General features: G+C 36.6%; 2 protein-coding genes across 6 annotated transcripts in view; one reads left to right on the plus strand and one right to left on the minus strand.

The window, feature by feature from the left end:
* Nucleotides 1-5,704, minus strand: part of LOC123310948 (anoctamin-10) — a 56,706-nt gene extending 51,002 nt beyond the window's left edge. The window contains exons 1-4 of one of the 5 annotated variants that reach the window (XM_044894668.1): nucleotides 5,563-5,704; nucleotides 4,150-4,347; nucleotides 2,832-3,052; nucleotides 560-849 (exon numbers count right to left, since the gene is read on the minus strand). In XM_044894668.1, coding sequence (XP_044750603.1) covers nucleotides 560-849; nucleotides 2,832-3,052; nucleotides 4,150-4,300 — 662 coding nt within the window. In that variant the 5' untranslated portion in view covers nucleotides 4,301-4,347; nucleotides 5,563-5,704. Of the gene's footprint in view, nucleotides 1-559; nucleotides 850-2,831; nucleotides 3,092-3,408; nucleotides 3,569-4,149; nucleotides 4,348-4,957; nucleotides 5,106-5,562 lie in introns of those variants that run through there. The other 4 variants (XM_044894667.1, XM_044894672.1, XM_044894671.1 and 1 more) reach the window with 4 other exon arrangements.
* On the plus strand, nucleotides 5,227-21,120 carry LOC123310950. The gene is made up of 2 exons (XM_044894676.1): nucleotides 5,227-5,387; nucleotides 19,793-21,120. Exon 2 carries the CDS (start codon nucleotides 19,795-19,797, stop codon nucleotides 21,013-21,015), a length of 1,221 nt encoding a protein of 406 aa, XP_044750611.1. The 5' UTR covers nucleotides 5,227-5,387; nucleotides 19,793-19,794; the 3' UTR covers nucleotides 21,016-21,120.
* Nucleotides 21,121-25,276: the final 4,156 nt, after the last annotated feature.

The raw sequence follows: 25,276 nt of genomic DNA on the forward strand, positions 1-25,276 counted from the left end.
CTGGCCTTCGCGATCGGTCATCATCTGCAATGGAAAATTTACCTCTTTTGAAGCTTGCAGTACATACAAAGGACATTGATCACCAAGGGTATTGAGCGTATCTTCGAAAATCTGCTCACCTCTTAACCCTTTTAAATACAGGTACTTGATGATGGCTCGATGCTCCAATTTTTCGATTTTCACAATTTTGGTGGACATCTTCTTTCTTTTAATTTATGGCGTAACTTTGGTTTACTTTTTTGACCTCAAACTTCACACATCTAATGAGTCCGTTGCTATGGTAACGCAATTTTATTTATGCATGGAACTGCTCTAGGCTAACTAGATATCAATACATCCTTGTATTTCCATCGAAACTTCCAATTTGCAACAATTATGAATGGAAGAATATCACGAAATACTACAATGCTTTCCAAATTCAACCGGAATGTTCTCGAACAACATTCACGGTATTTACGTTTTCCTTCTCCACTCATCGATATACACAGCCAGGACATCAAAAATTCATGCCTATACAGACCCCCTAATCCCGCTATCGGGCCCCGGGCGCTGGCCTCACCTGCAAACAGAAAAAACGCTCTGACCCTCGTACAAGCTGACCGTGGGGAATCCCGGGACGTGATTGTCCTCCGGCAAGGCCCTGATGTTCTCCAGCTCGTGTCTGACTATCGTCTGACGTTCCGCGACCGTGAAGAGGTCCTCGACATTCATCCCTTGGGGCAGGAAGTCATCCAGTTGCTTCACGGTGAACTCACGCATCTGGCCGACGCTGTCCTCCTTCATCATCTCCATCTCCTCGGCGGTGTCCAGGAATTTGGCCCTGGTGGCGGAGACGTGCAGGATGTATTGCTGGAACAAATTTCGGAATTTTACTCCTTTGTCTCGGAAACTTTTAGTTTGAGGTAACGTAACCTGTCCTAGACAGAATTCTTCTCGAATAGAAACCAAGTTTTTAGCCCTACAATGATTTTTTTGGGGTATCCTGTGTCGAAAGATAATCGAAAAAGATAGAGCCACTTAAAAATCCTTCAAGAGTGAACGTTTGCATTGAAGTCGATGAAATTTCGAGATTTATAACAACAAGAGTTACTCTTTTAGAATATTTGTCATTTTTAGCTCTACAAAAGTGTTTTCCAACCTCTTTCATGACACGACCCAACACATAACCCAACTTTTTGGGAATTTTTTGTAGGTCAGCTTTCGAGTAGTTTTTCTTCCAGGATAATTATCGTAGATCTAAATGTGATACATATTCTGATAGAGCAGTTCTTTAAGTAATAAATCTGAGAAGTTCACCCATCTCGGCGCAACGGTTCGGTCTTGAGAAAGTTTTAACTGAACCCAACTTTTTGGGAATTTTTCGAAGGTCAGCTTTCGAGTAGTTTTTCCTCCAAGATGTTCATCGTGGATCCAAATGTGATACATATTCTCATAGAGCAATTCTTCTAGTACTAAATCTGAGAAGTTCATCCATTTCGGCACAACCGTTCGGTCTTGACGAATTCTCGAGTGAAATTCGCAATTTTTGAACAATGCCATTTCCAAGATGAAAATCTGAGCGAAGGGAGATAGGCCTCAGAAATTGCTCGCAATAGATTCAGCGTGTTCGAAAACCTATATTTTCATACCAAAATTTTAAATATCGGGCCCAGTTTAGGAGAAATTAAGTTGTTTTGTTTTTCTACTTTTCATTTTCGAGTTGAACAGCTCTCTGGAGTGCAATTCTCTATTGTCAACTGTTTGGTTTTCTAGAATCTTCAGAACGAATTCTATGCATTTCATATCCTGAGACAGTAATAAAACATCCTGATTTTCAGACAGAGTAGCAAATATGTCGTTTTAGGGGGGTCTAACCCCTTGTTCATTATTGACCCAAAAAAAAATCGAGATTTTCGAAATCAAGTTTTTTTGCTTGGGTGGAGACCTTGGTAATGCTGATTATAAAACCGGAAATCCCAATTGGATCAGACGAATATTACAGGAGCTATCGCAGATTGAAAATTGTAATTGTTGAAAATAGCCATTTCCAAGTTGAAAATCTAAACTAAGGAAAACAGGTTTTCGAAATTGCTCGCAATACATTTAACATGTTCGAAAACCTACATTTGCTACCCCAACTTTCGTATAGATATCTAACACTGTTTACCAGAAAATCAAATTTTTAATTTTTCCATAATTCAACTTTCGAGTTAGGTTGTATCTAGCAGAAAAGTCATAGTAGATTTGATAGTAGATTTGATTAGTGATATATATTCTGAAAGATCAACTTTTCTTGTGATAAATCTACACATTTCATTCATTCCGGCACAACCGTTCGGTCTTGAGGAAGTTTTAACTGAACCCAACTTTTTGGGAATTTTTCTATGGTCATCTTTCGAGTCGATTATCTCCCAGGAAAATTATCGTAGAACTAAACGTGATACATATTCTGAAAGAGCAACCCTTCTAGTAATAAATTTGAAAGTTTCTTCCATTTCGGCACATCCGTTCTGTCTTGACGAATTCTCAAGTGAAATTCCCAATTTTTCAAAAATGCCATTTCGGAGATAAAGGAGATAGGCTTCCGAAATTGCTCGCAATAGGGTTAACGGGTTCGAAAACTTAAATAAAAACATAAATCGTTTTTTTATATGTCACCTAATGTTGTTGTGCGAATTAACATTTTCATCAATTTCACAAATAAAGAGTACGAAGAAAAATCACTTGAAATTAGAAAACAAATCAATTCTCACACAAAACGGTATCCGTCTTTATCGATTTTTTTTAGTGGGGTAATTCTTTCGACCTCTCGGAAACAATCTGATTTAATCTTGGAAATACAGGCAACTCACCTCTTTTGCAGATCTTGGTTGCTTCATAACAACGAGCTCTGCACCGCCGTCTCTTTTGTGTCCTCTTATCTTCCTTATTAGCCATGCTAATGTTATATCAGGGGTCTCTTTGGCCACTGTCACAACTATATAGGTTGGAGGAAGTTGTTCTTCTTCCTCGTCCATCAAACTTGATGTTATTCTCTCATCCTCCACTGAGAAATTTGTTCTACTCATATCACCTGAAGAAAAATTCTTCAGTCTTGTCCATATAAGCAATACTGTAAGATGGATACACTGGCAAAAGGTTTTGGAGCACTTTATAGATGAGTGCATTCTCTCAAGAAATATTTTGTACTTAAAATTTCGTGATTATAAAATCCCCAAGACATCTGCATAGGATTCTAAACAGGGGTTAAATTTTTTTGTGAGAGTTAGTGAATCGTTAGTAGGTACCGTGAATTGTTATGAAAAGAAATAATGAATGCATAAAGGTAGTTCAATTATTACTTCTACTTCACCCATCGTTCTATACCTAAAATCAGGTGCGTTATTTACTGGTAAGTGATTCATATTCGAAATAGCACATCGAACTCACCATTGTCTCCGCCAGATAATTCTCAATTGTGGCACGTTTTCCGGGTATACAAGTATTAACTATTCGTAATTGGTTTCATCAGTTTCAGCAGGAGAAAATCAACAAGCCGGGCACGTATGCAACAATTGGGTTCGTTGCCAATATAATGTCATAACAGCATGATGTCATTTTTCAATCGAAATAGTGATATCTGGTATCTACCGTAGGAATTTCCATAGATGTCTGGACTCTATCAGATGCGGTTGGTTCTTCATTATCGAAATCGATAAAAGGAAGATATATTTGAAATGACGAATCATTGAGGTCCGATAAAATTGAGACGAGTTTTGGAGAGATAAAATGAGATTCTTCTCTGCAGATTGAAAACAATTTGCAAAACAAGGCATTTCACAGAAACAGACTACCCATGATAGAAATAAGACCTCGAAACAATACATGATTTGAGTTAAGAGATAAGTTTAGGCCAAACATTTAGGATAATAAACTAGAAAACATTTAATCGAAAAACAATGTTATTCTAATCAATAGTATCATCAATTTTTGTAATGCATAGAATTTCTTATCTTGAAAACACTATCACCTCAAAAAGAATCTTCGATGTACTCTAGAAAAACTGTTTACAAAAAGTAGACCCAGGGATAACAACGGAAAGTTAAGGAGAGCCAGGATAGTCTAGAAACGCCACGAAAATTGTCCACCCTAGATCCTTCCTGACGTTTCTTATATTTATGAATGTCTTACCTCGTACCATTTCCAGATTTCTGTGTACATTCCATAACAATTTTATGTAGGAATTATTTTCGTCGTGATTATCATCTTGATCTTCATCAGAATAATTCAAATGGGAACAAACGGAGGTGGTACGTTCAGGAAGGTTGTTGGACATTCTCATCTTGATCGAGAATAAGAAGGGAATATTCGGGGATTTTCAGGAATTCTCTGCAAGGATAGTTAATAATGAACATTCTATGATTTTTTCTACTTATTTGACTCGAATGGATTGAAAAGTAATGAAAGTAGAAGAGCAGGAAAATCATGGCAGTTCGACATAGCTATTCGATAGGAAATGGGAAAAAGCAATAAAAAAATCATAGGATACTATCAATACATCTGCAAATCTGCACGACGCAAAATCCTAGTATATTGTATCTTATGTAATATTGTGCATCGATATACTTGCGCAGAACTGAAAACTGAAATATACTCAACGTATAATGAATTGAGTGAAAAATTCAATTATACCATATTGGATTCCGAAGATCTTTCTTAGAAATCATTTGATTTCTTAGTTGGGAGTCTGAAATCAATGGGTCTGATATCAATAGCCCACCCAAATTTGAAATTAAAAACGAACGCTCTGAAGTACTTGAGACTTTATGTTCTTAGGCTGAGCAGTGTAGGTTGAAATCCAAAGTTTGTTTGAGGTTAAAAATTTCAGAGGTTAGATACCAATCCAAAAGAACAAGACACTCGAGAGCAAAGAAGCATAAACTACAAGGCGGTTAATTAGAATGATTAGCTATGATCCTTCTGACTGGAGGAGTAATACCTGAGGTGCATCAACATATCGTGTTACACAGTAGCTGCCGATAAAAAAAGTTTCGCGTTTCGTGTCACCACTCACTACACAATATCAGGAATTTTTAAGCGATTTGATTGGAGTGCGACATCTAGTGAATCAAGCTCCAAGCTACGTTCTGAGTGAAGAGAAAGCGAAGAGAATGCTACAAAATATCAAAGGTTTCTCCATCTTAAGGAGCTCCTAGTGTTCTTCACAAGCTGGGTTCTTATTGAAAAGTTTAGTTCTTGACTACTAGATGACTGCCCATGTTCATAAAATAGCCTTGCTTCTACTGTAACAGTATAAGTTTAGTGCATAAGTCTACTGTCTATTTCACTAAACGCACTTATTTTTTTATCCCGTTTTTGAAAATCGCATAATAATTAAACAAATATTTAGTTTCATTGAACAGAAATAGGTGAGTAAATAAACATATTTCCCAACTGTGAATTCACCGTTTAATAATGTGCTAATTGATAAACTGTATAAATTTGAGGTCGATTTTTATCAGATACGTTCAGTTATCAATATAATATTTTTATGTAGAATCAAAATTTCTCATCAGAATCATAGCTATTGGTTGAAAAACTCACCTGTAAATCTATGTGCACCCTGAAATATACACAAAAATTTATTGTCGCTTCTGTCTTTCAATATTCTCGTGAATTTTCACATTTCCTCAATATCATTCTACCCAACTGATTTTTTGGTTCGGAAATCATTCTTTCATGGGGCGTACTCTTCATTGAAATTCTAGAAACATTTTCATTTGACTGAAGCGACTGTCATTGTGTGATAATTTGTCACGTACCTGACGTGAGAATCGAGTCCAAAATATGTGAAATTTTTGTGAACTTTTATATATCGAAATGACGACCCTCGAAGAGTTCTTTTCGATCAAGACCTGGCTGACTTTCATATCTGTTTATTTTTTCCTCCTGTTCGTTATATTTTGCGTTGTTTGTATCAGAGGTAATTATGAGTTATTTTCCTCGATGAGATTGTCAACCTTGAAAGATTTCAGATCTGGTTCTGGCCATCAAATATTTCTTTCCATTGCCACACAAGAACGACTTTCCAGTTAAATATCCCATCAGGAAAAAGCAGTTTGTATGGGAGAAGTCTTTCGTATTATTCTGAATATTGTACGAAATTTTGATGTGTATGTAATTAATATAGTTTTGAAGTGAAAGAAATCTTATCTTGATTCTGGAGCATCATGAGCAAAATCTCAATTATATAAGCAGTGCATGGAAATTTCAGCAGATTGATCAAATTTGATCAGGAAACTGAAGATAATAGCTTTCGAAATCTCACATAGGAACATACAATCTAGTTTGTTATGCTCAGAATATAAATTTTGCCGCACGGTGAAGCTATAAGAATATATTGATGAATGTAATTTTAAATTTATTCATTTGATTGCTTAAGGATAACGCGAAGGTTATCCATCTGTTTCAATACAAATATCACTGAGTTAGATATAACACTATATGGTTCCTTCGAAATACACTGCTCAATTGAATCGATAGGGATTACTCATCTTCCAACAATTTATTTCAGGAATATTCAACATGTTCATTTCGATCCGATCTCTCGTTGGTGGAAATTATTTTCTACCGGGTGAGCCAGAAAAAAAAATTTCTAAAAATAAATTCAATTACATTGGGCACGATGTTTCTGTGAACAAGAACTCTCGAAAAAATCAGCACGAAATGTATCCCCTCTTTTTAGACTGTTAGGTGATACCCTTCTGTGCATTTCGACTCACATGTCCACTCTAACCTGCTGAAATCTGTATGTTAATCATCATTATCCCCGCTGTTTCAACCGATAACCCTTGCGGCCTCAGGCGAGGCAACAGGAAAGCACACCTGGAATGTTTGAATACACATCAAGTGCATTAATGAGAACGCGTATTGAACGGAGCTATGGTTTCAGCCATTCTACCTAGAAATCTGGGTTGCTGCAAACAAAAAACAACTACACACGTATAGGAACACAAAAAGGACCCCGTAATGTACTTCTGTGTATGAGTTCGCTCCGCTGAAATGTTGCATTTCGAGGCATTGATGAAAATAGAACAGCGACGATATTATGAAATGGGTTTTATCGCATTTCGGAATTGTGTGTCAGTTTTTCGTTACTGAAATAATTCAGAGAGACACATGTTTTGTGAGGTATTGTTTTGGTATGGCTTTTTGCAACATGGACAAAAGTTCGTGTACATACGCAGAAGTGTTACGCCCAATGCTCGACGAACTAAATAATATAGAAAACTGATCTACGATCTCAGATAGTCATACTATGGTTTGCAAATTTTTATTGAGTCCTTGAATTAGTACAGGGGCAGACAATTTGAAAACTTGCCAGGCAAATTATGTCTCGACAAGGATGTTTTCAGAGAAAATGTCGGAACAGGTCAAATTTTATTCGGAGGGGGAGATGTTTCTAGCAGAATTGTAAGCCAAAATCTCCTCAATCTTAGGTGTAAGGGTTGTCACCCCCAAATTCCTAATAAGGAATAGAGGATGAGCTATACCTCAATTGAAAGACAATAGTATTAAGTAGAGGGACATATTGTCCTCCAATTGAAGTTTAGCTCACCCTCTATTCCTTATGAAGAATTTAGGGGTGATAGCCCTTACATCTAGGTTTGTGTAGATTTCGCCTTACAATTTTGCACAAAATATGTCCCCCTCCCTTTAAAAATTGAACTGTTCCGGCTTTTTCTTTGAGAACATCCTTGTCGAGACATAATTGACCTGGCAAGTTCTCCAATTGTCACCTCCTGTAACTACTTCAAGGAATCAATAAAAATTTGCAAACCATAGTATTCATATAGACAGACAAGTGATCTTTCAATTGAAATTAATCTCACCCCCTATTCCTTATTACGAATTCAGGGGTGATAGCCCCTACACTTAGGGTTGAAGAGATTTTGGCTTACAATTCTGCTCAAAATATGTCCACCCCGAATAAAAATTTACCTGTTCCGACTTTTTCTCCGAAAACATCCTTGTCGCGACACAATTGTCCTGTCAAGTTTTCAAATTGTCACCCTGTATACGATGATGGGAAGATTGTAAGTGATACGTACTAAAGCAGAATAAGCAGATACCTCAAAACAGAACTGATATTGTGTTGTTTCCCAACCATCAGAACATGTGTATATTCGTCATCTTTAATTCAGGCGTGGTTGATGTGGTTGTCTGTTGCCTTGCTGTTCAAACCACCGTATGACGGTTCTCGGTTATTTTGATCGGTATAGTTATACCCCATTCACGGTAATTCCCAGTGATATATCACGCCGAAGCACATCAGTTGCTTCAGCATTAGGTACCAAACATAGACCAAGGATATATGATTTACGGCTTGCAATTTGGTAGCTCTCTTGCAATTAGGAAATCTTGTGATGCATCACCCATCCCGTTGATAAAAGCCATTATCGTTATGCAGTTTCACACAGTTCTGCATAATTGACCTCGACGTGCAGAGTGGAATGGAGGATCTGAAATTGGTTGCGAATAGGCTGACGTGGCCGATTACTATGGGTAATCTTTTGGGGAATACGAGGATATATTGAAAAATTCTTAGCCTACTATGAAACAAACGAAATTTCAATGTCAAAATATTTCATTACTCAACATATTCTCCTCTTCATTGGATACATTTATTACAGCGAACCTTCAATGTCCTTTCGAAAAAATTTTTTCTTCTTGCTCTGCAAACCAGACATCCACAGCTTTTATTACCTCCTCGTTTGAAGAAAATTTACGACCTATTAAACTTTTTTTCAGTTGGGGAAAGAGATTATAGTCGGATGGAGCCAAATCTGGTGAATAAGAGGGGTGTTCTAGTAAATCAAACCCTAAATCAAGAATTTTTTACATGGCAACATGAGATTTTTATGCGGGGGCGATGTCCTGCAAAAACAAAATACCTTTGGATAGCTTACCGCGTCTTTTCTCCGTAGAGTGCTCAATAATGTAGAATAGTAATCTCCGGTTATTGTTCTACCCTTATCCAAAACATCAATCATGATTACTCCATGGCAATCCCAAAAAACTTTTCTAGCAGATTTTTGGACACGAAACTTCTTATTTCTTGGAGAACCAGAGTGTCGCCATTCCATCGATTGTTGCTTTGTTTCTGGATCGTAGAAATGTACCCAAGTCTCATCCATAGTAACAATTTGGTTTAAGAAGTCAATATCGTTTTCAAATCGAGCACAAATCGTACGCGATGCATCTACTCTTGCACGCTTTTGGTCAACATTCAAACATTTGGGGATCCATTTTGCAGCAATTTCTCTCATTGAAGTGAACTATATGATGGACGCGTTCGTATGAAATATTCAGTGCTTCAAATATCAGTTTTAGCCCAATTCGACGGTCTGATGAAATCATATCGACTGCAGCGATATTTTCGTGGACTGACACAGAAACTGGCCTTCTCGATCGGTTATCATCTTCAATGGAAAATTTACCTCTTTTGAAGCTTGCAGACCAATTTTTTACTGTCGCATACGAAGGACATTGATCACCAAGGGTATTAAGCATATCTTTGTAAATCTGCTTACCTTAACCCTTTTGAATACAGGTACTTGATGATGGCTCGATGCTCCAATTTTTCGATTTTCAAAATTTCGGTGGACATGTTCTGTCTTTTAATTTATTGCGTAACTCTGGTTTAATTTTTTGACCTAACTTCATATTGACACTTCAAATGAGTTATTGTTTGTTGCTATAGTAACGCAATATTTTTTTATGCATGGAACTGGTCTATGCTAACTAGATATCAATATATCCTCATAGACTATAAAAAATTCGATTTTCCCTATTCATCTTGATTGTCACAAATTTTGGATAATCAGTTGAGTTGTTATTTTGAACCTCTAGTAATAAAATTAAGGGATTGGAATACGCTAAGAACATCTATATAGGCATGTGAAAATATATCACCAGTGTTGTTCAGAACAAAAGTTAAATTATACATGAAAGTATGCATAATTTAAAATGAAAGTGGAGCCGTTTTTAGAGCATTTTTTCCATAGTTCTAAATACCAAATAGTATAACGGTTTAAACAAATTTGGTTAAAAAACTGAAGAATTGACGTCGGTCCATGTATTTCATTATCACCACTGATAAGAAAACGATATAATATTGGCCCCACTCCATATACCTACGATATTAACTGAAACTTAAAGTGACTGTGAAAAGAAATGAGGTCTTCATCGTGCTACATTATTCCACATTATGCAGATCATGCCTTTTCCCGAACAAAGCAGCCCTTATCAGTATTCGAGCGTTAATCTAGCTCACATTTTGGACGGCCCTTTTCAACTACCGAGGAAAAATTTCATCGCATAATGGAGATCTTCCATCCCTGATCTGATTATGATACTCCCTTCAGAGGAGTCACTTATCGCGCTTGTAAGAATCACTTAATCGTGCAATGCTTTTAATTTATTCGAATGGAAGAATCATACGTGATATTCGGTAAATATCGGTGTCATTTCAATCATTTGTGCATACAAATTTGGAAAAAAATCAGTTCCTTCTGGAATAAGGATTTTCTCTATCTTGCTGAGGTGAGGTTTTGGAATGCCCATAAATTGAAGACGATTAAAAATTGTTTTGTGGTTATAAATGGGTTTCAAACTGATCGAAAACACCCACATAAAAAGAGCTATTAGGTACAATTCGAAGGTGAGGGTTTTCAATTTGACCTGCAAAAGATCTAGCGTATTCGAAAACCTTCAGTTTCCTACCAAACTGTTGAAGATTCGACTCAATTCCATTCAGAATGTAATGGAAGTGCCAGCCAGGAGGTTGAATATTTTTGTATTGGCCGAAGAGTGAATTGCAATCGAGGTCGAATAACTGAACTTCACTCAAAGTTCGAATATTGATTTCCAATACACGAATCGGACGAAAAAGTACAAAATAAACATAACTCAACCCAATAACGTTTTGGTTCTGAATTTTCAATATCCGTTCAGGCCTCGCCGGACGAAAACCTATTGAACTGTTTGTTTTTCCGATCCTTAACGAGAATACTATGAGCAAAATGTTGCTGTTTGAATTCCATTTGTTCACTTGGCCGTATCAACCTATTGGGTGCTAGTTTTTTCGAACAATCAGTGGTATGGGGCAGCTAATAATTCAGTCCAATTACGGAAAATTTCCTAGCTTTTGGTTGAAAATATTATAAGAAAAACTGGGTTACGCTGTTACTCATGCGCTAAAATATCTGACAGTTTGAGCAAACCGAAACAATAAGAATTGACCAAGAAGGTCACAAAAATCAGTTTTTTTCAATTATCTAAACTCCTGGGCTTCAAATTGTTTTCACATTCATTATAAAAGTTGTAAAGCATAACATTTTCTACAAATTTTATTCGAAGCAATTTTTTATACGTTTGAACGTTTTTGAGATATATGGCGATTAATGTACTTTAGACTGGGTTTCTATATTGATCTTGACTTTTAGCACGTGTGGCTAAGTTCCTCGCACTTATCGCCCTCTAACTCGAAAACGGTTGAGAGTATGTGAAATTCCTTCAGACAAAAGTTGTACAGAATTTTATTATCTACAACTTTTATTATAAATACAGAAACGATTAGAGGTACAGGAAGGGAGATATCCCAAAAAAATTCCTTTTTATTATCTTCAAACTGTCAGATTAAGAAAACCCCCCTGATTAGTATCAGAATAATGGATCAACACGTCTGCAACACCGAGATCAACTATCTTTATGAACAACACCTTTATGAAAATCTGGCACGCTCGAGTATGTACAGGGTGGGCAAATTTCGATGTTTTAGCACTACAGCTTTTAAACCAGAGGAGATAGACAAAATCTGATACTCCATTCTCGTTCTCTTTTTCTGAGAATCTAACAAGAGTAGTAGTCATTTTTGGCCACCTTCTTTTGTTTTCGAGTTATAAGCGAAAATTGGAAAAATGGCGGTTTGGAAATAAATTTATATCTCCGCTAATACTGATGATAGAGCTCTGAAATTAAAACATTATACAGGGACTTTTTTAACTAGAATTCAGTGGCGTGCTTGCCTTTTCAGCAGAATTTTTAATTACGAAGCTATGACCCAAAGTTATGTTTTTTTAAATAGGAACACTAGATTTCTGTGCAATTTTTTGAAAGCTTAATTTTTACTGATTCCAATAATATATAACATCATATGGTTTCTATCAATATAAATAATAGAAAATGGTCAAAAAGTTATTTTCTCAATATTTCTATGGTTTCTACTTTTGATGAGAATAGAAAAATGTAGCATCTTATGATTACCACAGTCTCCTTTTAGTTCTTTCATTTTTATGCTTCTTACTCAATTTCTTCAAAATTAAAATTTTGTGGAAATCGGTAAAAAGCATAGAAATAATGACATTGCCGGAAGGAGACTGCTCTTGTTATGGGAAGTTCTATTTTTCTGTGTTTGTCAAAAGTTGAAACCATAGAAATATTGAGGAAATAGGTAATTGACCATTTTCTATTATTTATACCGATACAAACCATATGATGTTGTATATTTTTGAAATCAGTGAAAATTCAGCTTTGAAAAAATTGCATAGAAATCTAGTGTTCCCATTTAAAAAAACATAACTTTGAGTCATAGCTTCGTAATTAAAAATCCTGCTAAAAAGGCAAGCACGCCACTGGATTCTACTCAAAAAAGTGCCTGTATAATATTTTCATTTCAGAGCTCTATCATCAGTATTAGCGGAGATATAAATTTATTTCGAAATCGCCATTTTTCCAATTTTCGCTTATAACTCGAAAACAAAAGAAGGTAGACGAAAATGACTACTACTCTTGTTAGATTCTCAGAAAAAGAGAACGAGAATGGGGTATTAGATTTTGTCTATCTCCACTGGTTTGAAAGTTGTAGCGCTAAAACATCGAAATTAGCCCACCCTGTACAAGAAACGATTTTTTTTTGCATATTCGAAGAACCGCTGTAAGCTTGTATCACGTTCGAATTGTCAGTCTCTTGAAAAATAGCTTTCTTCGAGTCCAATTAACATATCCAAAAATCTGACAAGCTCGAAAAAAATTGTTGAAAGTGAAGAAGGTAACTTCACTTTCTTCCGTACGGCCAACCCCACCACGCAAACTGTCAGATTAACATGACTTCATTATCAGAGACACGTAGGGCATACAGGTACAGTATCTTAATCTAGCACGCTCGAGTATGTACACCTGACGATTCTTTTTTACATCTTTGAGAACCTGCAGACGTTTTCCCCACCGCTGAAAGTGCATACATCATAGAATCTTTTTTTCTTTATACCATTTTATCTTCAAAACCTTCTAGGTCTCTACGACTCTCGAGTAAATCCCGATTTAGCATCGTCGGCTCCCCAACTAAAAGGCAAATTCATGATTTAAATTAAGCCCAACTTGAATGGTCACCTTCAAAAACAATAAGGTTACGAATCTCGTGAGTCTACACATTTTCACATTATCGTAGTCTCTTTGCACTCTGAATCCAGCCTCTTTCAGAATCACAAAATATGGTTTGAGCAATGTGCATCTACCACGTGCAACGTCGACTAAAATAAAAGTTTTTGAAAGTATAAATATTTTTCTTCATGGTTTCCCCTAAAACTTTTTCACTCTCGCCTTCGAATAAACACTCTTGCTTCTAATTGTGCTGTCCAAGGCAAAAGTCATAGATTCGTTGAATCAGATAACTAAGGTTGTAAAAACAAGTCTAAACAATGAAAACATACTGGAAAAATTTTCAATTTGATGACTGTATTCAGCAACATCTTCTACATCCTCAACTACACAAACTTCGACGATTCCTTAGGCTATTGTCTGTAGATGACCATAATCTCGAAGAGCATGTGAAAACCCAGGTACCTCGAACAACAACACCCCATAACAATACTTCGTGCGGTTAATACGTAAACTTTCCATATAGAACTCGCACACAACAATGATGTACGAATAAATGTTGATAACAAATGTCAGTTCTCCACCGGAGCATGTAAATTTCCAAGCTTTTCCCACCAGCCACCATAAAACCCAAAGTTTCCCCAGAACGCGAGTGATAATCCACGAACTTATTCGGGACTCATCGATAAAACACGATTACATCTTCGCGAAATGATGCACCCCTCCGGCATGGCTGGAAGCCTCATCTCACTGAATTAAATTCTAGGGTTCCTTTTGGGTTAACCGTGATAAAATCGGCAATAGGAAAAACGAGTGGAGGACCATTCCGAAAAGGAAATCGGGAAATAGTGGAAATTTGTATGAGTGACATGTATGGGGCGGTCTTCCCTCAAGACTGAAGGGTGATGAATTATGTAATATCCGTCAGTTGGTCAGGTGCCTCCTCTGTGAGGATTCTTATACTCGAATGGCGTTAATCATTCGATTTCCCACATTTAACTCATAATCTGAATATTGACTAGCTTCTGGGAGAAGAGAATTTCTGAAATATACCTTGAATCTTGAATAATAACATGATGGCTTCCCTTATCTCCCCATTATCTTCTCAGCTTTGAAGTTTTCAATTCAAAAGTCCCCTCCTCCAACAAATTCGGGAACCTCCTAAGTATAATAAATATAAACATCTCTAATGGAGTTCTGGAATAATCTAAAACTGAAAGAGCAGGCCTAGTAATTAAAACAGATCATCCTTCGCCGAGCAAACTATTGAGTTATGAATTAAATCCGATAACGACTTTCAGTTTTAGAAATTAATGCTATAGACTTCGAACTGGGGCTTATCGTTCCAGTATGAAGTCACGTTGAATTGTTATTAACATCCCTAGGCGATCTACCCCTTACGGTATCGGAAGGCCACTTTACAAAGCCATCAAATTCAAAAGTGATATAAGTTAATGTTTTATAGACCATGAAAAAACACACCAGAATAGATTAGAAAATCTAGTATAATTCATAGTTATTAAAGAGCATTATATGGTTCAGGAGAGAGGAATCATTGCTTAAGTATAAATTTACTACAAGGTAGAAGAATTGCTAAGAAAGGCTAAGGGTGATTCAGAAGGTCTGCAGTTCATAAATTATTTTTAGCCAAAGTGGGTAAGAGTGAAAATATGCTTTCTCCTGAGGAATCATATCGAATCTTTCGCCAATGATTCAAAGTAAAACGCGACTTCTGTTCATTTGAAAATATCAGTAAAATAAAAATAAAAATTTACGATATCTTCCAAATGTCACAGCACCTTCCTTTGGCCCTTCAAGACAATTTCCTCCACTGCCAACTCTCGAAAGAATATTGCTCATATATTCAGCGAAATTCCCCAATCTAAGCGAGAGCATCATTCACCTCCTGGAAACCTTAGAGCTTACTTACCATTGTACGGTCTCTACCCTTTGTGGGTATCAAGATGAAAGCGGAAATCATGTATGAATAATGCAAAATAATCCTCATCACATCGTATCCTGAATGGTGGTGCCCTCTAGACTTCTTCCCTGGATAAAGTCTGTCATATAGGTGGGTAACATTCACTTAGATACCTCATAAAACCGAATGTTATGCAATAAATGGACCCAAAAAGTTCAACGCTCATCCCTGTAGGATCTTCGAGGTACATCAGGCATTTTAGGACCGTTACAATCTATTCTTATAGGCAATATCAGTGGGAATTGGAAATGTTTCTGGAATCCGTGAATGGATGGCTTGCCCTGAGGTGTGAGGGGATGTAGAAGTAGCCACATTCAGATCCATTAACCCCATTTTCCCTTTATTGGTAACACTATAGGACTTGGTTCTTTATGAACCCCTGTTAATTTTTATTGAGTTCATAGGTCCCTACTTCAAATGTCATTATTGGGCACTATTTACATTCCATTAATGTGGTAAATAGAATACTTGAAATTGAATAACAATATTTTCACATTTTGGGTATTTTGGGTATGCTGTGTTGTAGAGTATACCTTTATCAAGCTGAAGATGAAACTGTTAGAGCGAAACACGTGTAGAGCTGAATACTTACAAGGGTGAATATTATGGACTAATGCAATTAGTTTACTTGATAACAAGTCAATATTTTCATGAAATACTCTTCACTGTAGTCTTATTTATTGTAGAATTTGTAGCCAAAGAGAAAAAACGTATAGGACTATTTGTCAATACAATTGAGGAAGATGAGAAATCATTAATTCAAATCTATCATTTTTTACTAATATATTCGATGATTCTAATGAATACTTCCGACAGTTTGAAATAGAATGTCAATAGTTATATATTTGTTTTTTTTTTTGTTGAACAAAAAAGTGGCATCGAGCAAGGATTATCGCAGAAATTCATTAGCTTGTCGTTTTAGAAACAACGGTTCAAAATAACAGGAGAATGGAAAGATTATATACTCGAGATTGACCATTTCAACGTTCCCATCAATTCTTGGGTTTTTCACGTACTGACTCGAATAGGATGAAATGATTCTTTCGAAGTATTGTTCTAACCAAACGTTTTGTCTCTATTTGTTTGTTTCTCGCAATTTTGTCTGCTGCCTCGACTGAGAAGAGACGGAGAATTAGGTGAATTTAGTAAATAGGGTGCTCTGGGAGATTCATTATGGCAATGTATTTCCGAGGTTGAATTTGTTCTTTGGTAGAGTGATTCCCCTCAAAAGGTTCAACAGAGGGTTTGCTGTATAGTCAGGTAGTCAGGTAAAATATTCACACTACAATAAAACTAATCATTTCATACTAGTCAGTTTCTGAAAATCCCTAGAAAAAAGGCTTCTGAAAAATCCATATACAATTTCTCATGAATGAGTGGTTCTCTTATGTTCTTCACTTATCTGTGAAATATACCAGAGAATAGGTATGCAACAAAATCCAATGATCAATTTTCTTCGTGTAGGAGAAAATATCATAATAGGCATCTATTATTCTCCCATATTCAAATTTCCGCAGAGAATGGGTGACAAAGTATGGAAACAAAAGGGAATTAGTTATCCTGAAAAACGGATGGACAGGAAATTAATAACTATGGACCCTATTCTCCATTCGGTTGGAGAATTCAGTAATGGGACTGGAGGTTGCTCGATATACCGAGAACAATCAATATCAATTTTATTAAAAATGTTTGTCCAGATCTCGGAAGGACATGCTACTCCATTTTACTGTTTCCTTTGGCTGCTTTTGTAATACGTCCATTTTTAGTACGAGTAGTTTCTGCATTTGATGGGTGTTATTACTTGTAGAGTCGAGTGAAATTGTTTGACCGAAGGATGATTGAATAGAGGAGAAATGTCGACGAAGCAAACCAATTCTTTGGGAGGAAAGCTTTTGATTTCCTCAAGATTCATGGAGCATGGAGCACTTGACTACGTCGACTTATTTTGTTAGTTGAATTTCATTCATAGGTGGTACATTCTGATTCTCACTTCAGGGAGCAAGTTGTATAACCACAACAGATGAAGCACCCATGAAGATTGTCTGGAATCACAAGAAATTTCTGGTAGTATACAGTTTATTAACTGAAAATGCGAAAATGGTAATGATTTGTGGCAAAATATTATGTTATATGACACCTTCTGAGATATCAGGACTTTTCTTACCTATTCGTAAATAAATCATATTTGTTGTTTAGACTGATTCTTCTATTCCTATGAAAACGTGCTATTAGTTTTTACACTTTTTCTTAACTTTCTTAACTAACTGTGAAATTATGCTGAGCAATAAAACTATGACCCTTAAACTACCTACTTACAATTGGATTATCTCCTATCAACTATAATGCTGAACATTATGATAACTCAGATTTATTCAAGAGCAATTCTGTTGCATCACTGAATACTTCATGGTATGAAAAATGGGATTTTCCGCTCATAAAAAACCCACCAGTTAGTGAAATTACAGTAAACGTTCCTAATAAAAATTTTATATCCGACAGTAAACCTTGTTCTCTCTGGTAATCCTGCAATAATAAAAAAAGATTTTCTTGTCTGCCAACACAGCATAAATAACCAAAGACCTCGAGAAATCTGGAATAGACGGAGTCTCATGTTTGGGAGAAACAAGGGAGAATATAAACGTGGAATACGTGTATAGCTGTCATGAATAATACATAATGTCCTGGCAGTACAAAACCATCATTCGGAAAATCTCATTTATTCAATAACTTTTTCGAAACGGTCAAAGTGCTCGTATGGGGTATAGTCTGGTCGTATATTCGCGGGATAAGCCTGCTACGGAATATAAGAGGATTTGGGACGGGTAGGTGTATATTACTTCGAGAAAAGTTTCGGTCTCTCAAGAGTCAAGGTGATAGGGAAGTTTTTGATATTCATCCTTAGATGTTATAGGTTCTTATTCCGGAATAAAGTGGAATATGTATTCGGTCTCGTTTGTTCGACAAACGAGATTTTCTGATCTTTGACGATCAACTTTTGTCTCAGATTTTCAATCATAAGCCGAAGTTTTACGATTCTGAATTCGAATCTGAATGGAGGTTTTGTGAATAGCATTTCAATATATTCGTTATGAATTCAATTAAATTCCTCTAAATAGGGAAACAAACATATCGTTTTTGTCTTTTTTTTTTGGTGTAGCAGGGGGAAAATCGGAAAGACAGACGAACCACCCTCTCCTGAGGGGGAACAGTGTGGGTTTTCTCACTCTCCTGAGCTCGAGACCCACTGAAAACACTCAAATGCTTCTTGAATATTGGTTCCGGGCATTTGCCCATAAACCGTTCTCTCTTAGTCGGTTTTCTTCTCGCACACTATCGTGCTGGGATTTATGTGTTTATCCTCTATTGGATTAACACTTTATTGAGTTTTTCAATAAGTTTGTGTTGTTATTTTAATCTCTTTTTAATTGATCTCTTGGTCTCCTTCAGTAAATTCGCATTCTCCTTTTGTCTTCCTCTGGGTCGTAGTCCACTAGTCTCCTGAGTTCTTGATTAGGATGCTTTTTCGCTGTTTCGAATAATTTCTCTGCTTTTCTGTTCATGAATTCCGTTATGGTTTCCCATTTCAGGTCCTTATAAATCTGTCTATTCCTGACAAACCAAGGTGCATCTATTGCACATCGTAGCAGCTTGTTTTCAGTGGCCTGAATTCTTTTGATATGGCTCTTTGCCGCGAAACCCCAGGCAACTGATCCATAAGTCAGTTGAGGCCTAGCAACGGCTTTGATGATCTTCAATTTTGTCTCTTTCGACATGTGGCTTCTTCTTCCTATCAGAGGATAGAGTCTATTCATCGCTGCTTTCGTTTTGTCGATTGCTTGTTTGATATGACTTTTCCAAGTAAGTCCTTTGTCAAGCGTTATTCCTAAATATTTGGCTTCGTTTTTCCAGTCGATTTCTTCGCCGTCAACATCCAGTTTCGTTGTGGGTCGCAGTCTTCTCTTCTGAAGTAATATTGCTTGGCTCTTTTGTCCATTGAGCTTGGTTTTCCACTTTATGCACCAGTCATTTGTTTCGTCAATCGTCTTGTAGAACTCGTTCTATTAGTTCTGGGTTGCGGTGTCGAGTTGCTATGCCTGTGTCGTCAGCATATAACGTTAGCATGGTCCTTGGATTTTTCGGAATATCGTGGATGTATATGTTGTACAGAAGTGGCCGAAGTACTGATCCTTGGGGTACTCCAGCCTCTATATCGTTTTTGTCTTCTATTTCCTGACATGATTATTCTGTATTTACTAGTAATTTTGTAACTCCTCCTCTATTTAACCAGTCCAATGGATTTGTACCGCAGTATTCAAGTGGAGAGAATATTTAATTATTTTAACCTTATAAATTATTCAATATATAGTAAAAGTAAAGTAGTACTTCTTAAATAATATATTTTTCCTCACGCAGCTATGGTGGACATAATTTCTGAGAACCACTGCAGAAACATTCTGCTTCAACAAAACCCGAGCTTCAGCTTCAAATCATTCGACGTCAAACCTCTCGTACAAGAATCACTTGGAGGTCTCATGGGTCTTCACTACATTCTGCGAATCAGCTATATGCACAATGCCGTCTTGCACACACTCCAACTCTTTGTGAAAACCCTGAACAACCAAAATAAGATCATGTATAAAATTTCCAGGGAACTGCTGTTTTACGAGAAAGAGGCGCTCTTCTTCATGAAACTCATACCGGAGTATGAAAAAAATGGGATTAATGTGGCATTTGCTCCAAATGCATATTTTTGTGGTGACTACGCTATTGTATTAGAAGATTTGACTGTTTCAGGTTTCAAGCTTTTTCCAAAGGAAGAACCTATGGATATTGAGCATTGCTACGCCTGTCTTGCAACATTAGCAGAGTTCCACGCATCTTCAATGATTTATGAAATAAGCAAATCAAAGAGCATGGGAACAAAATACAGTCTTCTGGAGGATCAAGCAGATGTTCTCAAGGATCTCATATTTTCCGGTGGAGATACTTACGGTGATAAATATGTACAAGAATCTGTACGGGCATTGCTTGCTTTGGCAGAGCTAGAATTTGACGATAGCTCATCACTTGAAACACTGAAGAATGTTTTCTCTTCGACCGAACCAACTGGTTACGGAGACTTGTGTTGCGTTCTTCTCCATGGCGATTTATGGAGCAACAACTTCCTCCATAAATATGACGGAAAAGAAATTTCCGAATCTAAACTGATAGATTTTCAAACTATCAAATACGGACCACCTTGTTTGGATGTGATTCAGCTCATCTACACCAACACTAGGATATCCCTGAGGAAACAACACTTCACCGAACTGATATCGTACTATTATCGAAAACTAGAAGACATTTTTTCGGAGAGGGCTCTTCAACTACAGGATTATCTACCCAAAGACCAGTTCTTTGAGTCTTGCGAAACGTTCAAGCTGCAAATCAAACTTCAAGCAGTTATAGATAGGTGTTTAACGGCTATACCGGACGAAATACACCAGAAAACTACATCGGATGAAGAGAAATTCTACGATTTCATATTCGTGAACCGTTCGAAGTATTTGGTTGACTATTACCTGAACATTCCGAAGTATAGGGAATTGGTGTCTGAGGATTTGATAGAGCTGAGGGACATGCTGAGCAATTTGTGAAATTGAGGCAGATGTACAGGGCATTCGCTATCTACCGGACCAAGATTTTGTTTATAAAATGAATGATAAAATAAAACATTAAATAATCGAAGAAACGAGAAATAACATGGGAGTTCTACAGATTTTTTTTCCTTGAAAGAGTATATAAAATATCACATATTCTTCCGATAGTTGGGGAGCCGACGATGCTGAATCGGGATTTACTCGAGCGTCGTGGAGACCTAGTGGATTTTGAAGATTAGATGGTAGAAAGAAAAAAAGGTTCTATGATGTATGCACTTTCAGCGGTGGAGAAAGCGTCTGCAGGGTCTCAAAGTTGTAAAAAAATCGTCAGGTGTACATACTCGAGCGTGTCAGATTTAGTTACTGTATATGCCCAACGTGTCTCTGATAATGAATTCATGCTTATCTGACAGTTTGCGCGGTGGGACTGACCGTACGGAAGAGTTGAAAATGGTAAAAAAAAAATTCCAGCGTGTCAGATTTTTGTCAGATGTTAATTAGACCCAATGGAAGCTACTTTTCAAGGGACTGACAATTTGGACGTGACGCAAGGTCACAGCGGTCCTTTGAAAATGTGAAAAAAAATCGTTACTTGTACATACTCGAGCGTGTCAGATTTTCATACAGATGGTTAATCTCGGTGTTGTAAACGTGTTGAGCCATTAATTTGACACTAATCAGGGGGGGTTTCTTAATCTGACACTTTGAAGATGATAAAAATTCTTTTTTTTCGAATATTTCCCTGCCTGTACCTTTAATCGTTTTTGTAATCATTATGAAAGTTGTAGATAATAAAATTCAACACAACTTTTGTCTGAAGCAATTTTACATACTCTCAACCGTTCTCGAGTTAGATTACGATAAGGGCAAGGAGCTTAGCCACACATGCGAAAGGGCAAGGTCAATGCAGAATCCCAGTCTGATCTACATTCATCCAATTGTCAATATGACAAGGTATTTCTATGAAGACAATTTCGAAATTAGTCACGAAAATTTTAGTGTTGTCTGTGAGTGAACCTCAGAATGTACTATTTTCCAACGAGTGAATTTTCGCTTCAGCATGTATCACTAAACACCTCGCATCAATCGCCATGTATCTCAAAAACGTTTGAACGTAGAAAAAATTGCTTGGGACAAAATTTGTAGTAAATGTTATGCTCTTCAACTTTTATAATGAATGCGAAAAAGATTTGAAGCCCAGGGAAGGAGATAATTCAAAAAAACTTGATTTTTGTGACCTTTATGGCCAATTTTTATTGTTTCGGCTTGCTAAAACTGTCAGATTATATTTTTTCCGTTATTCTTGAATCATTAGCTTCAAAATAAGAAAAAACGCTACTGCGCTCGAGAATGTACACGTTTTTTTTTGCAACTTTGGCGCCCTCCCACACATTTTCGACACGCTTAAATTGTCAGATTAAGAGAATATATACTTTTCAACATGTAATTAACCACATATATCTTAATCTGACACGCTCGAGTATGTACAATGATCGTTTTTTTTACTATTCTGACAGGCTGTCCTAGACAATTCCCATCATATACAGGTCTAATTTTTGGTAGAGGTACTCTACAGGGTCCAAGGTATGTCCGCTTATATTAATCTGACACGCTCGTGTAAATCCCGAATTTCCCTCTTCGGCTACCCAACTATAAAGATGAGACTTGTCGTACTAATAAATATCAATCAGTTTTTAAATATTTCCACAGGCTGTTCAGAAGGTAAGTCTTAAAATAAATGTTTTGTTCTACCCCGTATTTCAACGTACCCATTCATCCTGTTTGTTATTCAGAGGAATTTTTCCCTCCGGTTTTTGAGTAGATCGTGAATTAATGCCAGTTTTAATCAATTCATTTTTATATTTAAATGTTTTGAGTAAAATAACCAAGTCAAATCACTATCTGAATTTTTGTTTCTTAAAAATGAAAAGTAGTCTTGAAAATATCGTAATTTCGGAGCTAAAAAGGCAAATGCATTATACAGGAAGTTATTAATTTTACGTGTTGCCAGCCTAAACCTCTGTTCTTATCGCATACAAGTAATATAATGTATCAAATGTAATACCGCTTTCATTTGGGTTTAAACGCTCATCAGGAAAGGACCAAACAACGGAAAATATACGAGTAGCACCCACTGAATCGCCTCAGGACATAAATCGCTTCATATAAAAATTTATACCACCACTTAAAATTAATAGAACCCAATTATCCTCCTCTTTATTTGGATCTCTACATTCCGAGAGCGGGGCACTTATCAGAAGTAGCAAAAAGCCCCTGTTTTCGTTATAAATGGAAACAAAAAGGATCCTGGATTTCTTCTAGCGCGGATTTTCAGACGCGAGTAAGGAAGTTTCAGTTCCTTTCTGAAGTTTGAATCGTTTCGGATGGTTGGTAATTTGGATTGTTGGTGCAGTTGGCGTACCTGCATTCACGCTGGGTCATTATTAGAGAATCGTTTAATGTTTTTATTGGACGAAGTTGAGTAGTTTTGTCGAGTAGTTGGGAATCCGAGTCAAGAGTTATGGTATTGTTTGTTTCATGATTTATTGCATGGCTTCAATTTCAATTATTGATAATAATATTTATCTTGAGAATGTCATATTTTCTATCGAGTATGAGTTCTATCAGAACGTTAAGATGCAGTTAAAGTCCGCAAATATCTTGAAAGTTTCTGATGGAGCGGAATCTGAAAACATCGAATAAAAAAAGCGATTCTGAGATTTTTAGTTTAAGTGCAAATGAGTGTTGGCTAAGTAGGCTACCCTGAACACAAATGACATTTTGAAAACTCAAAAGTGGTCTCTTCATCTTCTTCTGATAGTTTTTTAGTCGATTTACACAGGCTGTTCGGAAAGTGAGTGTGCAAACTTATATGACAACTATAACCTATAACTCAACAAGATGAACCGAAATTCGACTAACAAATGTTTGGTAAGTCATTTGACTTGTACAAATATTTTAACAGTGGATTATTGAGGTAAAAAAAACCACTTTTTTACTTTACCATTTTTTCCGAATCGGCTGGGTTAAAAGATACAAGGCTATTGAAAAACCATAAAAAATGTTATTTTTAGTTCTATCTCACAAACGGTTTTATTGAATGAAATGAGTTTCGGCATACAGTTTTTCATTTATTTGATGAATCTTTCTCGAACACAAGGTATCACCCATATCTTCTAGTTTTCTCATTATGACCATAACGTAGCATAAAAATACCAAAAATTTCAAGAACCCAACACTTGAATCTAAGTTGGACGCTATCTGATGAATATTTGAACGTTTCGTAATAATTCTTCCATATTTTCTCGTATAATGCGCCGTTTTCGAGTAATTCAATGTTCAAAAATAAAGAATAATGGTGAAATTCCAAAAATTGGGTAATTTGGCTGCATACAACTCTGTTTAAAAGATCCACAAATGTGTAGTGCCACAGATTGAGCTAGTTATTCTGAAGGTAATTTTGCTTTTCCATGGGTGGCACAGCTCAATATGAAAACTTACTATATCTTGTATCATGGTATGGAAAAAAACTGTTTCTTCTGACCTCAGGAATCTACTGTTGAAATATCTGTACGTGTCAAAGACTCAGCCCGTATGTACTGGTGTATTAAATTAGGTTTTTGCCTGATATGGCAACTGTAAGCAATACTGCTTCAGAGCGACAACGTAATGAACAAAATAATGATTGCATCTGGTGGTATCCGCAGACTTAAAAAAGGTTCCTTCTGTCACAAACACCTTGAAAGCAAAGAATAGAGCAAGAGCTCTATTCGACATTGTGTCAAAAAGGTTATCAATGAAAGTCTGAGTACTGTTTTGCCAAATGTTCGTCAAAGCATTGACGGGATCTTACAGATAATGTCTACGGTGGGTCCATTAAGCGGTGTGATGGCTGTGACAATGCAGACGGGGCATGTTCGATACAATTCTGGCTGGTGGAGGCAACAGGATAATCCATTCGGTTAATGCCATGAAATTTTATGCCGAAAAGAGTTGTTGGCGCCATGAAATTTTCAATAAACCTTTGAGCCCGTTGTGACCACACGAAAATTGGTCTAATCCAGTCCTGGAAACTGAATATCTCTGACCACATCTATTTTGAGATCCATGTGGTCATCCTGTACACCAAATTTCATGAATTTGTGATGATTCATTAATTTGTCAAATTTAGCATTTTGAAAATATGAACCAAAACTGGAAATCGCCTGTAATAATTCAAGCGAACGGCATGTGGGGTAATTTTGGAGCGCCTGAGACC

This window comes from Coccinella septempunctata, chromosome 4, assembly GCF_907165205.1.
Source record: "Coccinella septempunctata chromosome 4, icCocSept1.1, whole genome shotgun sequence".
NCBI lineage: Eukaryota > Metazoa > Arthropoda > Insecta > Coleoptera > Coccinellidae > Coccinella > Coccinella septempunctata.

Excerpts from the sequence above, each read along its gene's own strand:
- LOC123310950 (XM_044894676.1), top strand. The coding sequence starts at position 19,795 with ATGGTGGACATAATTTCTGAGAACCACTGCAGAAACATTCTGCTTCAA.